A 19,875-nucleotide genomic window follows, 5' to 3' on the forward strand; every position below is an offset into this window, starting at 1 on the left:
TACACTTCCAGTGACGTTACGTAACACCAAACTTGGTATATGTGGAGCTATCAAAACAGCCGCGAGCACATCATAAAGGGCCCAATATACTCATATGTAGCGCTGACGCGCACGCACGCAGGGCACAGCAACGCTACGTTAGCAAAATGCGAGCACTATATAGTCGGACGCTAGCGCAACCAGATAGACAGAAGGGCAACCGGCGCGAGCGCTGATGTGTTACCCAGACAACACTGCGTCTGCCTCTTTTCGTGACGAAGCGACGCCAGACGCGCTGAAACGCGCATGCGTCAAAGCAACGCAGCGCGGTGCATGCCTGCGAGTATATGGCAGGACAGGCGCCTGGCGTGGCAACACCAGCGTGACGCGACGAAATGAACGGCGGCGAACACGCGTACTGCATCACGTCGAAATGTATTATCGCCTTGACTGTGGCATGTAGTCATGTTCTCACATGACACGCATCTGATGATTATCTTGTTTGCACCAGTCACATACCTTTGTCATCCATTGGCATCAGTAATATTAAATTTTGCAAATTTGAAGCTAGTGAAACTGCCACGAGCGCATCATCAGTGTGGCATGTAGTCATGTTGTTATATGACACGCATGTCGTGATTATCATGTTTTGATGTGTCATTTATCTATGTAGTCCATTCTCGTCACGTAATACCGAGTTTGGTACATGTGAAGCTAGCGAAATGGCGGCGAGTGCATCATGAGCGTGGCATGTATTCATGTTGTTACATGACATGCATGTCATGATTTTCATGTTATGACTAGTGAAATATGTTCTTCATACAGTTATGTTACGCCATACCAAGTTTGGTACCAATACCATTATTGAAACGGCCATGAAAGCTAAAAGTCGTAGGCGGCTAGATAGATAGATAGATAGATAGATAGATAGATAGATAGATAGATAGATAGATAGATAGATAGATAGATAGATAGATAGATAGATAGATAGATAGATAGATAGATAGATAGATAGATAGATAGATAGATAGATAGATAGATAGATAGATAGATAGATAGATAGATAGATAGATAGATAGATAGATAGATAGATAGATAGATAGATAGATAGATAGATAGATAGATAGATAGATAGATAGATAGATAGATAGATAGATAGATAGATAGATAGATAGATAGATAGATAGATAGATAGATAGATAGATAGATAGATAGATAGATAGATAGATAGATAGATAGATAGATAGATAGATAGATAGATAGATAGATAGATAGATAGATAGATAGATAGATAGATAGATAGATAGATAGATAGATAGATAGATAGATAGATAGATAGATAGATAGATAGATAGATAGATAGATAGATAGATAGATAGATAGATAGATAGATAGATAGATAGATACGCTTTAAGTCGCCGAAGTTTGCTAAGAAATGCTTCGCATTAAAAAAAAAAGTTCATTAGAATTTCCTCTTTAGATCTTGACACCTAGCTCTGAAAGTGCAGCAAAAATAATTTTACTACAGTCGATGCCGGGTATATTGAACTCGCATATATCGAACAGTTGATAAGTTTCCCATGCAAAAGTATGGCACTGTTGCACACTTATATCGAACTCCCGCAGAGCGTAACAACCTCTATATCGAACACTGTGCTGTGCCGAAGTCCAGAAAGTGCATTTATTCAAGCAAAGATTCATAATGTTTGTGAAAGCGTAACTGTAATTGTGAATGCCCGTGAATGCGTAACATTCTGACATAGCATTTTTCCCTCTCCCTATGGAGAGTGAGGGAGAGGGTGTAAGAAATTATTAAGAATATATTTTGTTATAATTGCAATATTTATTGTAGGTGCAATAACATTGATCATTTTTGAAAATTTTAGAGTGAAAAATTTCAACTTAGCATGCCGCTTTGAGTCCTTGAGAAACTTGCATGAAGTCCTGGAAGGTCCTTGAATATCCCTAAATGTTTGCTTTGAAAACCTGTACGAGTAGTGCTTTATAGAATGCAGCTAGAATGGGCCTCTTGAATTCTATATTTGAATAATACGCAGATGACACAAATATATTCATAGCGGCTAAGACTGAGAAAGATTTATACCAAAAAGCTAAGCACACTCTCAACAGGCTCTCGTACTGGTTGAATATAAATGAATCAATTCCAAATCTTAATAAAAGCAAGTTTATAATTTTTTCTGCCAAAAATATTCCACTTAGTAAGGACGGCAAGTTCCTTGTTTTAATGGAGTCGCCCTAGAAAAAGTTAAACAAAATTATTAGGGTTAGTCATAGATGAACATCTGACGTGGCACAATAATGTGCATGATGTAACCAGGAAGGTTTACAAAAATATACCAGTATTTTATAAGCTATGATATCTGTTTCCACTGCACACCAGTCTGATTCTTCACTGTAGGTTTGTTGAATAATACGTGTCGTATTGTGTATCCAACAATGTTACAACAATTCAGTCTCCTTTACTCAGCGTCCTGAATGTAAATCATTTGCTTATCTCCTAATATTTATTGTTGCATTGTGACATTTTCTGCATTGTAATTCTTAATTAGAAATTTCTAAGAAATATTCAATTTCTAAGAAATATACAAAGTTCAATTTCATCAACACATAATGCATTATCTAGCACGTTCCTCTTTGTTAATGTTCTTAATAATTTCATGTACACACACAATTTATGTAGCATTTTCTTTTGTAAATACTGGTGGCAGTCTATTGGACTACACTTCCTGCAGTAATAACTTCATCTATTCAGCATTTTTTTAACACACTGCCCAGTACTTCCTCTGCTGTTCCTAAATTTTAAAAAAATCTTAGTTTTCGTTTGTGTATTCTGAACCGTTCATCCTTTTGTTTTGTTTTTATGTTTCCTTTTACATTGTGCGTAGTTTAAATTTTTCATGCATTACTAATAACAATGTTGGGTTCAACAACCCAAAACCAGAATACAATTATGAAAGACGCTGTAGGAGAAGAATCCAGAAATTTCGCCTATCTAGTGTTCTTTAACATGCGCCGACATTACACAGCACATGGGCCATTTCGCCTTCATTGAAAATGCCACCTTAGGACCAGCAGCCGAGCGCATTAACCACTGCTCTACTGTGGCAGACTCCTTTTACGCATTGTCACTCAAACTTTATTACAACAAATTTGCATCTAAGACAAAGTTAAGTTTGTTTCATCCAAAAATTCTAAATCATGATTTATTTCTAACACTATATCTATTGCAAGACTATTTTTCACTTACTTCGTCATAATCAATATTTCATCATATCGAGGTGCGAGTATATAAAAATTTGTTTTCTTTTATATACATTTATGTGTACAATTTTTTTTCACAGATTTAGATAAATAATCTGTCATAGGGACCCTTTTGAAAACTTATAAAGTTCTAGGGTCCCAACTGTACAAAAATTACACGCTGTACTCTACATGTGTTAAGAACTGATTGATTGATTAAATTACCATGGGGTCAAGTAACGAGCTGGTTCCGTAGCTGCTGTTCGGTCAGTATTAACATTGTGTTGGGTCAGTTTCTGAAATAAGTTCAGCATGTTTTATAAAAGTGGCATGTGGATTCTGCTGTGCTTTGCTCTCCGGTCCTAATATGGAGACGCCATAGAGCAAACATTGCCGGAAAAAATAGTTGTATAAAACGTGTGAACGCTAATGAGTACATTGGTCGTTGCAGTCCGGCACTGACAGCTGCCTTGCAGGAAGTGTCACTGCGTGTTCCCCAGTTGAAGCGAGACATCCAGGATGGCCTGCTGAAGATGCTGTCCTGTATTCTGATGCAGCGTCCACTCAAGCACCCTGGTGTGCCCAAGCAAATGCATGCAGCTCAGCCCAGTCCAGGTCTGCCTCTGCTCTATACTGCGGGGATGGGAGGCAGCTCTCAGCTGAGCTTGTAAGCCTGCTAGGGCAGTTCACAGTACGGTGTCCTTTTGCCATAGCTTGTACGACTGTAGTTGCCACACTCGGGCCTAGCCGGAGTGTGTCAACAATATTCATGACGTTGGCTACTACGATGTCCCCTTCAGCGGCAGTGTGTACTGTTGTGCACATCAACCTCGAAGATGTGTCATTTCTTGAAGTGGCTGGAAGCCCAGTGATGCTTCCTGGGTGGATGCCCCGCCGCAGTGGTCCAAGCCATTCAGGGATCGAATCTTGGCTGCGGCGGCTGCATTTTTTATGGAGGCACTGTAGGCCCATGTGCTCAGATTTGGGTGCAAGTTAAAAGAACACCAGGTGGTCGAAATTTCCGGAGCCCTTTTCTACGGCGTCTCTCATAATTATATGGTGGTTGTTGGATGTTAAACCCTACAAATTATTATAAAAATTAATTCCTGGGTGGATAACTAGCACCCATTTAACTTTGTTGTGCTGCATATTGTTGCGGAGAATGACTTCCAGGCTCACATTAAAAACAATCTTAGTTTCAGGAAAACTTGCTGGTGCTATAAACTGCAAAGTAATAAGAATATTTTACCTTATTCATCAGCTTATTCTAAATTGGTCAAAAGAGAAATTGCCAATCAATGTTCTTGATTTTAGTTAGGAAGCTTTGTCGTACTGAGATGCATTCAAGTGTTCACTTCTAGTCTGAGCATTTGTTACAGGCTGGTTACTCATATGCAGTGTTCACTTGCGGAATCCTTGCTTTGAAAAATGCGCATGCTGTATAACCATTCACCGCCAGCGATGCGTATCAAAAAAGTGGCTGTTGCTTGTATTCATAAATTGTCCCCCAATATCAAGAAGATCGCACATTGCTCGAAAGTGAAAAGTGGGTTTCCAGCATCTCATTAAAGTCTGCCATCAGGGGAGTGCTTGTGTTCAACAAGGCTGCAAAAAGCGATACAAGAGTCATTTGTTGCTTCACTAACAATGTCTTTTACAGTATTCCACAGTTATGCGGTAAAACATATATATATATTTATATATATACAGTTAGACTGGAATATAATGTAATTGAACAACTTTCTAAAAAATTCGTTATAAAGAGGATTTTGTTACATGCAGGTTCAGTACAAAGATTGAAAACATAAGTGCAAAAATTAAACAAAAGGGGTACTGTGAAGGCAGAGCTAGCCCAAAACACTGATTTAGCGATAAAAAACTGCATTATTATTGCAATAGCAATTATGTAGACACTCTCGGCAGGTTCTTGCCGTCGCTGCCATGTTCCATAATTGGTCTAAATTTAGAACATACCCCCCCCGCGCATTGTAACTTTTACGAACTGGGAAAGCGGGCGACTGCTGCTGTAGCAGAGGCAAATTGAGCAGGCGAATCACTATCCCCCAGTGTTAGCCCAAGCCTCAGCCGTCGAATACTCAAACAGAAAGGAAAACACTTGTCTTGAGCTAGCATGAAAAAACGCAAGAAGAGGGGAGGGGGGAGAATTCGCTTGTGTAGGAACGGTGAACTTCGATTAAAGGGTCCCTGAAACGTTTTTTTCACATTCCATTTTTCATTAGACCACTACTGGAGCAAATTATTGACACCAGAGTTCAATCGAAACATCCAATTTTAACAGAGCTACGAGTACTAAAAAAGTACCCTCCTCGTCCGCTCCGCCTTTCACCCTGAACTGCCTTCAACTCTTTTTTCGAGCGCTCGGGCAACACCCTCGGGGCTAAGCTCCGCCTTCACGGCGCCTGCGTCACGATGTGGCATGAGACTGCATACGCGTAAATCCCGCCGCCGATCCGATACCGTCCGTCAGATGACACCAGTGGGGCAGAGCGGGTTGCTTGGTGTATGGGCGGTTGAAAATGCGTTTGGCCGAGTCGCAGCGATTTGCAGTGATTTGGAGCAATTCGCAGCTTTAAAGCATTGTAATAAATTACACAGTTTACACAGAGAGCTCAAAACTGTCTCTAAATTACCCTTGGAACTTGGTCTACCGGCCCAATGTGTTTGTAAAAAATTATCAAAACCATTTCAGGGTCCCTTTAAGGGCGCGGTCATAATCGCTGACGTGCGTGCCGTTTCGGCAAGCATCATTCCACTTTCAACGTGAAGAGACTGTGTGGAAAGAGCCGTGGAGGTTCATACAATAATACCTAGAGGTAAATATGGTGCTAGTGTCTATATGGGCTCCTTCAGCGACGCTTGTAACGCAATGGGAGTTATAGGAAGTACAAGCTTCGGATCTGCTTCGGATGGATTTCAATTTTGAGATTTGCGACACTTCTTTTTTGAGTGAAAAACAAACTGATATAAACTTATATCTGATTGAACCTTGCTTCATTTATTTGTACGCAAACTTTATTGCCAATAATTTTTGTGACCAGGCGGCAAAAGTGAAACCTGGGCAAATTGAACTATCAGTGTATGCATAGCTCTGCCATTGGATTTCAGATTTGGCATCAAAATTTAATGAATTATTTTTTCAACATTTGAAAACAAACTTACTTGTTTTTCTCTCAAAAGTACGCACAATCTATTTATGGAAATAACAGTAAAGTATTAAGCGAGAAACACTTATCGTTTCGTCTTCTGCGATGCTATGTTCGTCTGTCCCAGTGGTTTGCCCCCAACACACTTCTGCTTTTGTTGTGAAGTCGAGTCAGCGGAGCGAGACGGTGCGCCTACTTAGCGTCACCACCATTTTGCAGTCGACTGAAACGAGTTTAGGCCCGACACGCTCGTGAAAAAACAGTGAACTTGATGCAATATCCTGCACTGGTACGAGACGCTACATTTATGCGCAGCGGTGAGTGGGCGATACTACGTTTAAACTGTTAAATACGACTTGTAAAGCTCCAACCTCGCAGAAAATCAAGAGACCTAGTGGTCTTCAGCCTTTTTGAACAACAAAGGCACTGCTTCAGCGCCTTTCGCTGCACCGCACTACCCGTGCTGCGCGAAGAACAAAACTGAAACTGTAGAAAAATGTCTTTACGTTGTTCGCTAGCTAACCCTATCAAATTCAATGCCTTTACTTCCCATAATTTCTGTGGGAGTACACGGTCACAGCGCCAGATTCATCTCTAAGTATTATTGCTTGAAACTCTATGGGAAAGAGCATTTCTCTCTGGATCGACCGTATTTTTTTACACTAGCATTTTGTAGGACTTCGGTGATATCAGATCCAAAAATGTTGGCTGCCAGCCTTACTTCGTATAACATTACAATTTCGAGCTATCGCGTTCACTGCCTTGCATTCAGTGTGCCGTCGTGTTGTTGCTAGAGCTGATTGGCTAGTCTAGAAGGCTGCGACCCCGCAAACTCGCGGTGCAAGATGGCAAAGCGCCCCAGGAGTAGACCTCCGAAGATCCGTCATTGTCACCGTAGTCACTGAGAGTTTCCATCAGCCCCTAATCTGACATGCCCTCGATGGTGACGACAGGATTGTCCCCATTTAAAAAAGAAAGAAGAAAAAGCAAAACTGAACGTCGTCGGACGGCCACACCTTGTGCGCACGGTGAAACCATGCATGGCACCGAAAATGAAGAGTGAAGGACACGGATACCATTGAAAACTATTCGGTTAAGTGCCTCCGTATGCAGCGCGACCCCACATTCATTTGCGCATGCACCGGCGGTGGAAACGCTGGCTCCTGGGGCACAGGCCTGCCTCGTGCATACGCGCGTGCAATAACGAGTGCTCGCTCTGGTCTGGGAGTCGCTGGGGCATGGTACCACCACCGCTTTGTGCTTTGTCGGGGCAACCGCGGAAGATGCATGCTCGTGCTAAAATGACAAAGTCTGTGGCAAAATTCCTGGATTGTGCATGGCGAAAATTCGTTATATTAAGGGTGTCTCCCATTGTTACTTTGTTACATAATGGTGGTCTCAAATACATGTGCTTCTACAGAGTAACGACAGGGAATAGAAAAACTTTCTGTTATGTTGAGGTATTTGTTATATGGAGGTTCGTTATAAGCAAGTTTATTTGTAGCAGGTGGGGGGGTGTCTAAATGAACAGTTGAAAGAACATGCACAAAATGCTAAGAGAACGACACGTGATAGTTAGTCAACAATGCACTGCAGGTTTTGTGTAAGTTTGTGCGAAAACAATTTTTAGGTTCTAAGAGAACTTGAAGTGAAGAGTGTTTTGGTTCGAATAATTTTGTATCGAATTCAGATAATATATATCAAACATTATTAAGAAGAATGAGCATAGCTTTTGTAGTTCAACTAACCTACACCACATTTTTTAAAATTGAAAGAAGGAATGTGTAAAAGTCATTCTTTCTGGTTAAAAAAAAGGGTTGAAGCATCTTAGAATAGTAGCAGAATTTGACCTTTGATAAAATGCTAGTTATAATCTGTAAAATATGTTACATGTTAAAATGTGCTATACTTAGAGCATATAAGCGAGTTTTCAAATTAAAAAAAAAAAAAGGGAGAATCGATGTTGGGGTAATGTGTTCATTTTACCTTGAAGTGGGGATTCACGTCAGTGCAGATTTTTTTTTGGAAAGCTGTTTTTATAGTGTAGCTCCACTCCACCACAGTGGAACAACCTTTACAGGAAAGTTACATGCGAACAAATTTACACTTATTCGTAAATTTTATTTGAAATTTTCAATAATTAGAAATGAAGCGAATTCGCATACGTTCGCTCAAATATTTGAAGTGCTTGAATGAACCTACTTGTCAGTTTTCCGTGGCAAGTTTTTTTTTAGTGGTGCTTCAAGAGAACTTCTTGCAAGAGCAGTACAGTCACTGCAAACACTTGCAGTGGAAGCGTCTGTTCGATCCAGTTGCTTTTTCTGAGGTCTTTCCTTCAGCAAGTTTCAGGCAGATTCTTTTAACTCAGAGCCACAACATTGAAACAGGGAAGAAATACTTAGGGAAAATGTTTAAAATCGATCGTCCAGGATGCTTCTGAATCTGATCTACACTTTGACTTGTAAGCTTGAGTAGTTAACTTTACTAATTATATCATCAAAATTAACACAAAAAGTTGCGAGTTTGCACCAGTCTTTTGCAAGCAAGACACTGTTGATCACACCCTCATTGGCCACCTTGGCTGGAGTTACATCCAACACATTGTGTAAATACACTCAGCTCTCAATATCATGAACCCGAGTATAATGAAGCATCTAGGCTTGTTCAAATATTCAAATGAATACTACAGTATTCCAATTCACTTTAAATTGAATTTAAATTATTAAAAATTTTGAATTATTTGGGACGAACGAATATATACATATTGGTCCTCATGTAACATCCTTGTAAGGTGGTTTCACTGCAGTTGAGGGGTGCTATGTTGTGAAAACATTTATTCAGGTGTATATTAGTTTTTGTGCAATTCTATGTAAAAGTGGTTTCGCTGCAGTGAAGGGGTGCTAAGTCAGGTATCCAGGAGAAATCTGCACTGCTGTGACACCCTACTTAGAGGCTAAATGCACATAATATCCTCACATCAATTCATTTTTTTCATTTTAAGACCTCGTTATACCAATTTATATGCTCTAAGTAAGGTAAATTTAAAGTGTAACATATTTCACGAGCTACCACTTGCATTCTACCGAAAGTCAAATCTTGCTATCATTCAAAGTTGCTTCCATTTCCTTTGATGAAAAAAAAGCGGGAGAGGGGGGGGGGGGCATTTGCACAGGCCATGTTTCTATTATAAAAAAAATATATTATATACACCTTTTTTTTATAATATGTGATACACAGTACTATTTGAATTTGATTCAAAATTATTCGACTAAAAGCACTATTCGCTTCACCTTGAGTTCACCTTGAGCCTGAAATAAAGTTCACTATTCCCACAAGCCTAGGAATATTGGTTACAACGAAGTAAATGAAAAATATAGGCTTTTGTAAATATTCAATTGCTTCAGATATTCGAACAAATATTATAGTATTTGAATTCAAATAATTGAATATTTTGAAGTATTCAAATCGAACAAATAGATAATCTACTTGTAACATTTTGTACAGGTTGTTTCACTGCATTGAAGGGGTGTTAAATTGAAGGGGTGTTAAGCCGTGAAAGAACCTACTCAGGTGTATCTTCGGTAAAGGTGGTTTCACTGCTGTAAAGTGGTGCTAAGTCATGAACACACGTATCCAGGAAAAATTGGCACTGGTGTGAAGCACCTTTTTAAGGTTAAATGAAGATTATACCCTCACATCGATTCATTTGCTTGCTATACTGACATATATGCTCTAGGTATAGCACATTATGAAACAAAATATTTTACAGGTTATTACTTGCATTCTACCAAAAGTCGTAGGAGATCATCACAAGTACGCCCAATTTCCTTTATAATATGCAATATATATACTATTCGAGTTCTGTACAAAATAATTTGACCAAAGTCACTATTCGCTTCGAACCTAAAATTCACTAGTTGCACAAGCCTAGAAAAATAGTCTCGCAATTGATATAGTGCTAGGAATAAACCTTTGTAACAAATTTCTGGACGTAATGAACTTATTTTTGTGTAAGATGCAACTTTGTTATGAAGAGGTTTGAGTGCACAGGAAATCATCATTCTCTCGCAGGATTACCAAAATGTCTTTCTTATGGAAAATGTCAAAGCCAAGTGATGAAAAGGGATTGAACCCATGGTTTGTTCTGCTCTACTGAGAGGTTCACTAATTATGAAAGTAACCTGGATGTGACTTCAGCACATTGTAATGGGTGATTGAAATACATGGGGGGGAGGACCACTGAAATATTTCCAAAGTGCAGATGTTCTGAATAGTAATGCTAGAGGCGAGACAGAGCTTGAATACAAGCTTGTTTCTTTCCTTTTGTTTGTTTCATGTGTATCCTACGTAATTATTCCTGTGTCAAATGGTTTACTTTATCTTTATACTTTTGTCAGGTTTCGATTACTGGTATGTTTTCTCTTATTGTTTAATCTTATTTTATCTTTTTCTTGAAATTTTGCAGAAAGCTCAGATGTTGCAACTATTTCACTTGCATTGAAGACCTTGGGTAGCTTTGACTTTCAAGGTGAGTGTGTTAATTGCGGCTTATTTTGTGTGCCTTTGCATTGAAGCTGCATTTTCTAAAACTTAAAGAGACATTCATTTCAGCAAACACATATTTTAAGCATCATCAGCTCTTTTCGAAATAGTGATAATACAGTAGAACTTCATTGACACATCTAAAAAAACATGTAAAATAAACATACAATCTGGGAAAATGTGTTATCTGAATCCAGTGAAAATTGTGGCTGACAAGCTCATATTGAAACACAAGGTTAAAAAACATTTCTTTTAAAAAAATAAATAAAGAACGATTTCCCGACTTACGGCATGTCACTGGCAGCCAGAGATCAGACAGCTAGTTCTGGTCTTCACAGGAAACAATGTCTTGGTCACATATGTGAAATCACGAGACAACCTGCATATTGCAAAACCAAACGCTGGTGGGACAATCAGCATAAATGTAAAGAAAGGTTACTGTTGTGGAAACAAATAAAACCTTTCGTTTTTACATTGCCGCTTGGAAATATGGGGCGAGGTTTGTCGAAGAGCGGAAGCGATATTTTCAGACTTATGCATTGGGAATACAGTAAAGTACATTGGCCACATTACGCGTGACTCGACCCGTCCATGAACGAAATTGCCAACCCGCTCACATTTTAACAAGCTCAACTCTGCTCACTGTACATTACAATCGCGGAAAGGTCAAGCATCTCTAAAAGCCAAAGCTGCTTGTGGCTGTCGTGTATTTGTCTAGAAAGACTAGAAAAAGCTGTTAAATGTTGGTGCTAATTGTCCGACTCGTTGCCACCGTTCACAGAAAGATTTAACTGTGATTTTTGCTTTGAGAAAAAATGCCTGTAGAATTTAGCTAAAGCCGTGTAAAGAAAGTTTTTTTATGTCATGTCAAAGCACTAGTTCTTAGCTTTAGCGCATTTCCCCAAGAGCCAAGTGTATGGCACACAGCAAGATGGCAAGTTAGGCCAGTTGGATTGCGTTCATAATTGAAATTTTTGTTGAAGTGAACTAAAAAACAGATTAACACTAGAGGCTGACAAGGACAGCAAGCGCTGTCCTTGTCAGCCTCATCTGTCCGTCTGTTTTTTAGTGCGCTTTAACAAACTTTTCAAGTATGGCACACAGTTTCAATGCATTCCCAGAAGAGGGGCGTTGCCGGCAAGTTTTTCTTATCCTTTTTAAAAAGCTTTGCACTCAAGGTGAACAACTTGACTAGTAAGCCGCGGTTCTGAAAATTTTTTATGCATTTACTCTTCATAGGTACAAAATCTTTGATACACTTAAGAACGAGATTTTTGAAAAATAGCCATAATTCATTGATACTGCAATCACTTGATTTATAGAAAGAAAGAAAATTCGAGAATGAGTCATCCATTGCATCCAGAATGCCCATGTCATTCGCATGTGTAACAACCGGGACAACATGCGCTTCATTTTTCTTTTTAGGCAAGGCACATGGCCAAGATTCAGTGTAAATGTAATCAACTTATGGAGCGATATTTTATCGAGAACTGCAACTACGGGTTCTTTATTAAGCAGGTTTTTGCTAACAAGAAAAAGGTCTAGGATAGATTTTGCCAAGTTGCTAATGCGAAATGGCTCTTTGACTAACTGAGAAAGGTTGTAAAGTAAAAACTAGATCAGTTAAACTGTTCTGCAACAGCGCTAAGAGGCTTCGGAATTTCGTTGCTCCAATCAATGGATGGCAAATTGAAGTCATCTATTAAATAATTGATGTGAACAATGTTGTCACATAAAAATTGGTTTAGTTTCCCGAAGAATGCACTGTTGTCATTTGGGGGGTAGTAAAATCTACCTACTACCAAGCTGCATTCATTCAGGTGTACTTTAGCGATGACACATTCAACACCAGCTTTAAGGGAAAGTCAGTTTACATGTAACGTATCTCGAAAGCTTCTATCATTACAGAGGATAGCGTAGTCAAGCAGGACAATTTCAGAATCGGTTATGTCGTGCAACCAAGTCTCCGTAATTACGACTACTTGAGGTTTATATGAGAGAATAACACTTTCCGATGCATGAATTTTATTCACAATACTGCGAGCATTAAACTGAAGGCAAAAGAATGGTTTTTTGACGACCGCTGATTACTGTTCGTTTCTAGTATCCTTGTGCTGAACAAGAACTCGAACTTTTGGCTGTCATCCCGTTCAAAAAGATTGTTTTCAATTTCAATCTTATCGTGGATCAGCTAAACTTTTCAAGCACACTGTGCACCGATTTTTCATCACTGTAGCTAGGCATATCATTAACATACCGGAGATATGCGGCCTTTGTTCTTAAATCGGTACATCGATATTTGCAGCATTATTGCCATCCTGAAATTATGCCAAGCGATGTTTGAAGTCGAAAGTTATTGAATTTGGGATGTCTGCTGTAGAAAAATCAGCTGTGAAGGAGACCTGACCACCCTGCTAACCTCAGATTTTATTCAATTAAACTTGAATGTCCGTTGTACCAGAATCCATAATAAAACGAAGCTCAATCAATGGAACAAATAGGAAGGTCAGCATTATGCCGCAAATTAGTGTGTAGTAACGGAATGTCTCTTGTAAGTGGAACCGTTGTAATGAAGTTATACTGTAGTGAGAAAAGCCAGAGGAACAAGATATCGTGAGTGTCGAGTGAACAGCAATGGGGCGCACGTATCCCCGGGGAGGGGGAGTGAAGGCAAGGTATGGAGTAGGACAAAAAAAGTTGGACATGTTGGGTGTGTGTGGCGTGGGGGTAATAAAAAGTTGTGCTGTAAATGTGCTTGCAGATCGTCAAGCGTATCGTCGAGTCTGACAATCTGTAGTGAAACATAAAACCTGTTACAGATCCTCCCTTAGCAATCTGCTAATAAAACTATGTGTCTTCTCGCACCTGACGTTTCAGGACGCACTCTTACAAGCTTTGTCAAGCATTGTGCAAATACGTACCTGACAAGTGAGCACAAAGAAATACGCCTCGAAGCAGTTCGAACGTGCTGCTGCCTTCTCTCACCAGCACTGCAGGTGAGCACACATTTTGCCTTGATTTCTGCCATTTTCTGGCAACCAATAGCTTTATTTTAATGTCATGCCAGAAGCCTTCTCTTCGTAGCATAGTAGTCTCCAAATTCAGATTATGTTAATAGTACCTGGAAATTTTTCAATGATAAATATAGATGGTTTAGCAGCACCACTGTCTGCCTTTCTATAGCTTTCTCACGAAATAAATTTTTGGGGCATGAAAGCAAAAAGCAAAGTCAGTATGAATAATGTCAAAACAAATGGTTGGGAGGTTTCCGTAAAAATTTTGACATGTGCCAGGTTTAGGCGAGGCTGAAAAAATTATGTTGCTTGTTTTTCAAGTAAAGAACAGCTTCAACTCTGGATTCACATTATATTTTAAGTGCTAATAAATTATGCCAAAGTGCTCTTGAACTACATGATGTAAAAAATTATGGCAATCAGGGTGATAGCACTGCTGCTGATGGTCTGTTTTCTTATTTTATGAGGCATATAAGGCATCCACCTTAAAATGTAACTCTAAAATTGAATCAGGTATATCAATTTCCTACCTGTTTGCCAAAACTTATCTCAGAGGCCATCTAGAAAGGAGTAGAAATCTGCTCCAACAGGGGGTGCAGCAATCCAAGCTGCTCATAACTTCTTTTAGTAAACTGAATCACTTAATTTACATTGATTTTTGTTACAGTTACTTGGCTTTTATCCTGATTACAGTACTATTCAGATGCCATATGTATATAATATAACTCTTCACTTGAACAAGAACCATTGAATAATGTTTTTAAGAAGACTTTTAATTAATATCCAGAGTACAAGTGCTTGACCAAAGAAACAAGAGCGCCCCATAGTACTCATGCTCTTAAAAGTTTCAACTACCCATGTACCGTGTTAACCAAGCAAATGCTGGCTTTTTCACTTATATGCCAAAATATGTTGATAGGACAGTAGAATGGTATCTCAGTCACATCAGAAACTAGTCTTGAAAATGACATCACTCAAGGGAGATTATTGCTTGATGTGCAACACACTTCTTGTTTGTTTTCAAGATTTTGTCGTCGGCTTTGATGTCGACTATTAGCTCCGCATGTACGAGCGTGCTAGCCAGACTCACCGATGGGACCAAGCCATGATGCTCGCCAATGTAATCTTTTACTTGAATGGCACCTCGTGTGCTTGTTTCGATGCTCATGAAACCGAGTTGACCTGCTGGGACATTTTCAAGGAGCATCTATGCTACATCTCTGGAGACCCGTCCGGTCACCAAATGGCCGCACTAAAAGTACTCGCCTATTCCTGATGTTCTCCTGGCACGCGACATCACTGTACAACACTCCTTCATAACCATGGCCTCTAATCGGAGATTTCTCCGTATTATGAATTTTGGTTTTACGAAGCAAGTACTACCTCCAGGAATCTCTTGTCGCCTTGCTGCGACCCTTCGTGCCAGCTCTTTGCGCCATGACACTGCCGTTTACTCTTCATTTTTTTTGTTTTTCGGCTAAGAACCAACATTACCCCTAGATATCATCATCCCGTATACCACTGCACCAACCAGCGAATATGCCCTTGACGCTAATACTCGAGCTGTTCATGCAGGCGAAATCGCCCGCAGTCGCCTTCTGACCTCTCAAGAAAACCAGCATTGTTTGTACGGTCAACAACACCGAGATGTGCATTTTCTACCCGGTTCTTTGGTCCTATTGTGGTCCCTGACCCGTGAAGTCAGCTTGTCGGAAAAACTGCTTTCACGCTGCACAGGTCCATATTGAGTCCTTTGTGAGGTTACTCCTGTGACATATGAAATTTCCCCTGCTGCCTCGTTGCCATCATTTACCCCACAAGCCACCGACATCGTACATGTGGCACGCTTGAAGCCCTACCACTCTCCCGATAATGTTGACATTTAGTGCACCGTGATGGCGCTTCTGCCACCGTGGATTTAGCTGCATGTATATTGACATTTTCTGGGACGAGGCCCGTGTGGGCCTGACGATGAGCTCTCTCCCCTCGGTCGCTAGTTAGCCGGTCGCGCCACTACTTCTGGTTGTAATGTATTTTAGTCTACGGCCTTGTCGATCCAGCGTCTCTTCTCTCACGTAATTATAATATTATGGACTGTATTTGTCAACATTCCTTTTCATTTATTTGTCGTGTTTGACTCTTTCAAACTTTGCCAACAGAGACAGTTTGAATGCTTATGTAGACTACTGGCTGCAGTGAGATCAGAACTGCTTTAAAAACAAGTGCAGTGTTTCTCAATGGCCAGTGCTTTTGTCTTTTGGCTTCTAGTGACTGGTTACTGGCTTTTATTAAAAGTCTACTCGTTGCATTACTTTTACATTTCTTGCTCTGATAGTCCTTTCTTTACATAATTTTTTTCTCTTCACAGAACATGAAAGCAACTGGCAAATACAGCCCCTCCCTCATGGATGATGTCCAGAGAGTGCTTGGAAAATTATTGCTGGCTGGTGTGACCGACACTGGTAATCTGCCGGCCATCACTTTATGTGTTCTGCATTCATTGCAGCTACAACCACAATATCATTGTTTCACTCGCCAATTCTGCTTTATTGTGTGGCATACAATTGCAGTCGACTAGGGGTATGTTGCCGCCAACCAACATTAGTTTCTTTTTGTCCCTTGAAATTCAGACTCAGACGTGCGTTACTGTGTGCTTGCATCCCTGGACGAGAAGTTTGATGGCCACTTGGCCCAAGCAGAGAACCTCAGTGCCTTGTTCATCTCGCTGAATGATGAAGTGTTCGAGATTCGGGAGCTTGCCCTGTGCATTATTGGCCGGCTGAGCAGTCTCAACCCAGCATACATCATGCCTCCCCTCAGGAAAGTGCTAATACAGGTACGCAATGACAATGCATATTCTGCTTCATTGGTGGCTTTCTCATGATTCCTTTTTGCTGCTCTGACCTTCACAATGTTTGGTGCAGGAGAACAGCTCTGTAATGCAGCATAGCTTGCTACTGTGAGTCAAAATTGTAATTTCAGGACATATAGCAGCACACAGCTTTCATGGCAGTATTGGAAATACCTGTTCCATATATTGATGCAAGCCTGGCTTCAGAAAAATTACAGGTGGCGTTCATGACCAAGAGCTGTGATATTTATTTCTTAATTTAAAGAGTCCTTAAAGGCATTGGGTACACAGTAAAACTATATTAATTGGACTTGCTTATTTTGAAATCCCGATTACCTCAAAAGATTCACACAATCCTGTATTAAGTTTGAGGGCATAATTTAAACTGACAATTAGTCTCAGTCTGATTAACTTGAAAACATTGAGTGACGACCCAATGCCGGATCATGATTTTGCCGCGAATCCACGGCAATGAGGGCCTTTAAGAGCCACAAGGCATTGTACTGTTCTAGAAAGATCTGCTGATGGGCTAGTTGGAACACGCCTTGATATGCCGCGTGCCTGTCTTGTCTCTACGGCTCTTGGTGCATGGCAATATGGAGTATGTGCAGCGCAATGAAGCAGAGACAAGAGGGGACACACAAACGACATAGACTGGTGCTGACTTCCAGCTGATTCGCTGAAAAGCATGAAGCCCGTTTTTATACAACCAAACCTCGTTAGTGCGTTCATATTTTAAACGTACTAGCAGTTATGACGTAGTTGCGACGAATACCCTACCGGGTCTCATAGAACTAAAGCATTCGCAGACCGCTCAAGCAGTAGTGTGTTTGGCTTATGCCTACTGGTTAGTGCGTACTAACTGCATATTACGATAACATTGCGCCACAAAATTATCCTGCGGTGCGGAGCTTGCAGATGCCACAATGTGCCGTAAACGGTTTTCCGTCATGTTTAAGTGCGGAGATCAGCGATAAGTAGTTCCAACTTCCGCGCTATTGCGGCAATGACATTCTGAGTAATCATCAGAGAAAAAAAAGGAAGTCGATGTGGCAACCATTGACAAACGCACTCGTATGACTTATAGCCGGCGAAAAGCCTTATAAGCATCCCCGGTAATCTGCTCGAGCACGCATGTGACGTAGCATCACTTTAGGCCTACTGCACGCTTTTAGTAGGCGAATACTTGAACCCGCTGGGCTGCTGATCGCAGTCGCTTCGTTTTGCGGGACCGTGTTCAAGCGTGCATCGCTTTACAGGAATAGAAGCAGCTCGCTGTCGCTTCGTTTTGCGAGACCGTGTTCAAGCGTGCATCGCTTTACAGGAATGGAAGCAGCTCGCTGTCGCGGAGTTTAGCGTTGTGGGTCGCGGGCACCGAGAACCCTTGCTGCATTATGCCAACACCCGCACCGTATAGTGAGTGTAGCGCTGTTGTTACTATGCTAGACACTTTTATTTAATGACAGCCCGAACGCGTCTTTTTGCGCTGTCAGGACTGCTAGAGCATTGCGGAGAGCGCATTACTTGCAGAAAGCTTTTTGTCGCCACGCTAATCCAGCAGTTTACTTGCCGAATCTGTGCATGGCCTGAAGCGGATGGTGTACTCTACAGCAAGCGGATCAGCAGTCATGGTGTGCGCAGAGTGAACGAAGCGCTTCACGCAACTAGCCATGCAGTAAACGATTTGGCTCTCTGCGACCATACTACATTTTAAAAAGAAAAATGCATCAGTTTTTGCTAAGAAGCAGACCGCTGAAAAACTGTATCACAGACAGCCAATTGCGCTTGTTCTGTCGCTTTACCACGCTGCGTATCCCGGATCCCGCTGTAGTTTTGAAATGCTCATTGGCGTTGCCACCGCGTGCTGTCAAGCGGTTGTGCGAAAGTCAGAAATTTTTCAGTACTTAGACAAAAAGTAAGAAATGGCTTTGCGGTGGACACTTTAGGCAATATTTTTCGAGGCACCGAGTTTCTTCCTTTGGTGGCGGCAATGGCGCATGTCAGTCAAGAGATGTATATTTGTAGCTGTTGGTTAATGCATAGTATGTTTAGTGCGTAGAAGTCCTTGGCAGGTATGTATTAACGGGGTTTCATTATAGATACACACATGTTATCCACGACTCAAGACGTATCACGGCTGAGCATACAAAGACAGCATATTTTTGTCACTTACCCAGACCACAGAAACACATCTTCAGTGCATTTTTAAAACGTTTTCGTGAGGGCGTTTGAAAGTCTCGAGAACATGCTCAACTAGTCTGGATCGAGTCCCAGAAAGGTCCTATTGTGCGGCCTCAGCATGCTTTCTGAAGATCCACAAATGGTTCACCAGAGCATTTCTGGCACTATTTCAGGATCTATAGGGGACTGAAACATACTCAGATTGGTCCACCAGGACATTTTTCATACCAACTGTGCTACCCATTAGGAAATTTTCGGGACAGTTTGCGTACCGAGTGTGTTACCCATCAGGACATGTCTGGGACACTTTGTGCACCGACTACGCTACCCACCAGGATAGGTTGTATGCTGAATTGCTGTATTTTACATTTTACTTTTATGTGAAGATAATGCTAGAGCACAGTTGTGTATTCATAGTATAGAAACGTGTCAGTGGCGATGCAGACGATACCTATGCAGGGTACGTGGCTGCGCCACACTCTTAAACAAGCACAAAAACGACCTGTTTTTGAAATACTTCATTCTGATGCCCTGGCCATCAAAGCCAACAACAAAATCCTTCAAATGATGAGGGGGACGAGGTACTCAGTAGTCTTCTTTCTTCAGAATAATCGGAGTGTACTTCCACCGAGACTAAAAAAAATCGAAATACTTTTGTGAGTACAATAGTTACAGATACCATAAATATTTCACAAGCGCAGCATGGAGCCACTTTTATGATCAGTGTGGACAGTGTCTTTGAAAGTCCGGAAACAAGCTCTTTCTACAGTATATGTGCCTTACACGGTGAAGTTTGAGCAGATGAAATTGCCTGTGTGACTCCTCATATATAGCACAAAAGTTTTGGCAAATTCATCATAAACCATGCTGTGCAGCTTCACAG

At 40.8% G+C, this 19,875-nt stretch overlaps 1 protein-coding gene across 2 annotated transcripts in view; it reads left to right on the forward strand.

Annotated features, from left to right (window-relative positions):
* The window catches only part of mTor (serine/threonine-protein kinase Tor), a 278,630-nt gene that overhangs the window by 20,581 nt on the left and 238,174 nt on the right, over nt 1-19,875 (forward strand). For both annotated transcript variants that reach the window (XM_075888782.1, XM_037433800.2), the window contains exons 7-11: nt 3,692-3,855; nt 10,870-10,932; nt 13,824-13,942; nt 16,329-16,422; nt 16,591-16,796. In XM_075888782.1, coding sequence (XP_075744897.1) covers nt 3,692-3,855; nt 10,870-10,932; nt 13,824-13,942; nt 16,329-16,422; nt 16,591-16,796 — 646 coding nt within the window. The remainder of the gene's footprint in view (nt 1-3,691; nt 3,856-10,869; nt 10,933-13,823; nt 13,943-16,328; nt 16,423-16,590; nt 16,797-19,875) is intronic.

This window comes from Rhipicephalus microplus, chromosome 3 (assembly GCF_043290135.1).
Source record: "Rhipicephalus microplus isolate Deutch F79 chromosome 3, USDA_Rmic, whole genome shotgun sequence".
NCBI lineage: Eukaryota > Metazoa > Arthropoda > Arachnida > Ixodida > Ixodidae > Rhipicephalus > Rhipicephalus microplus.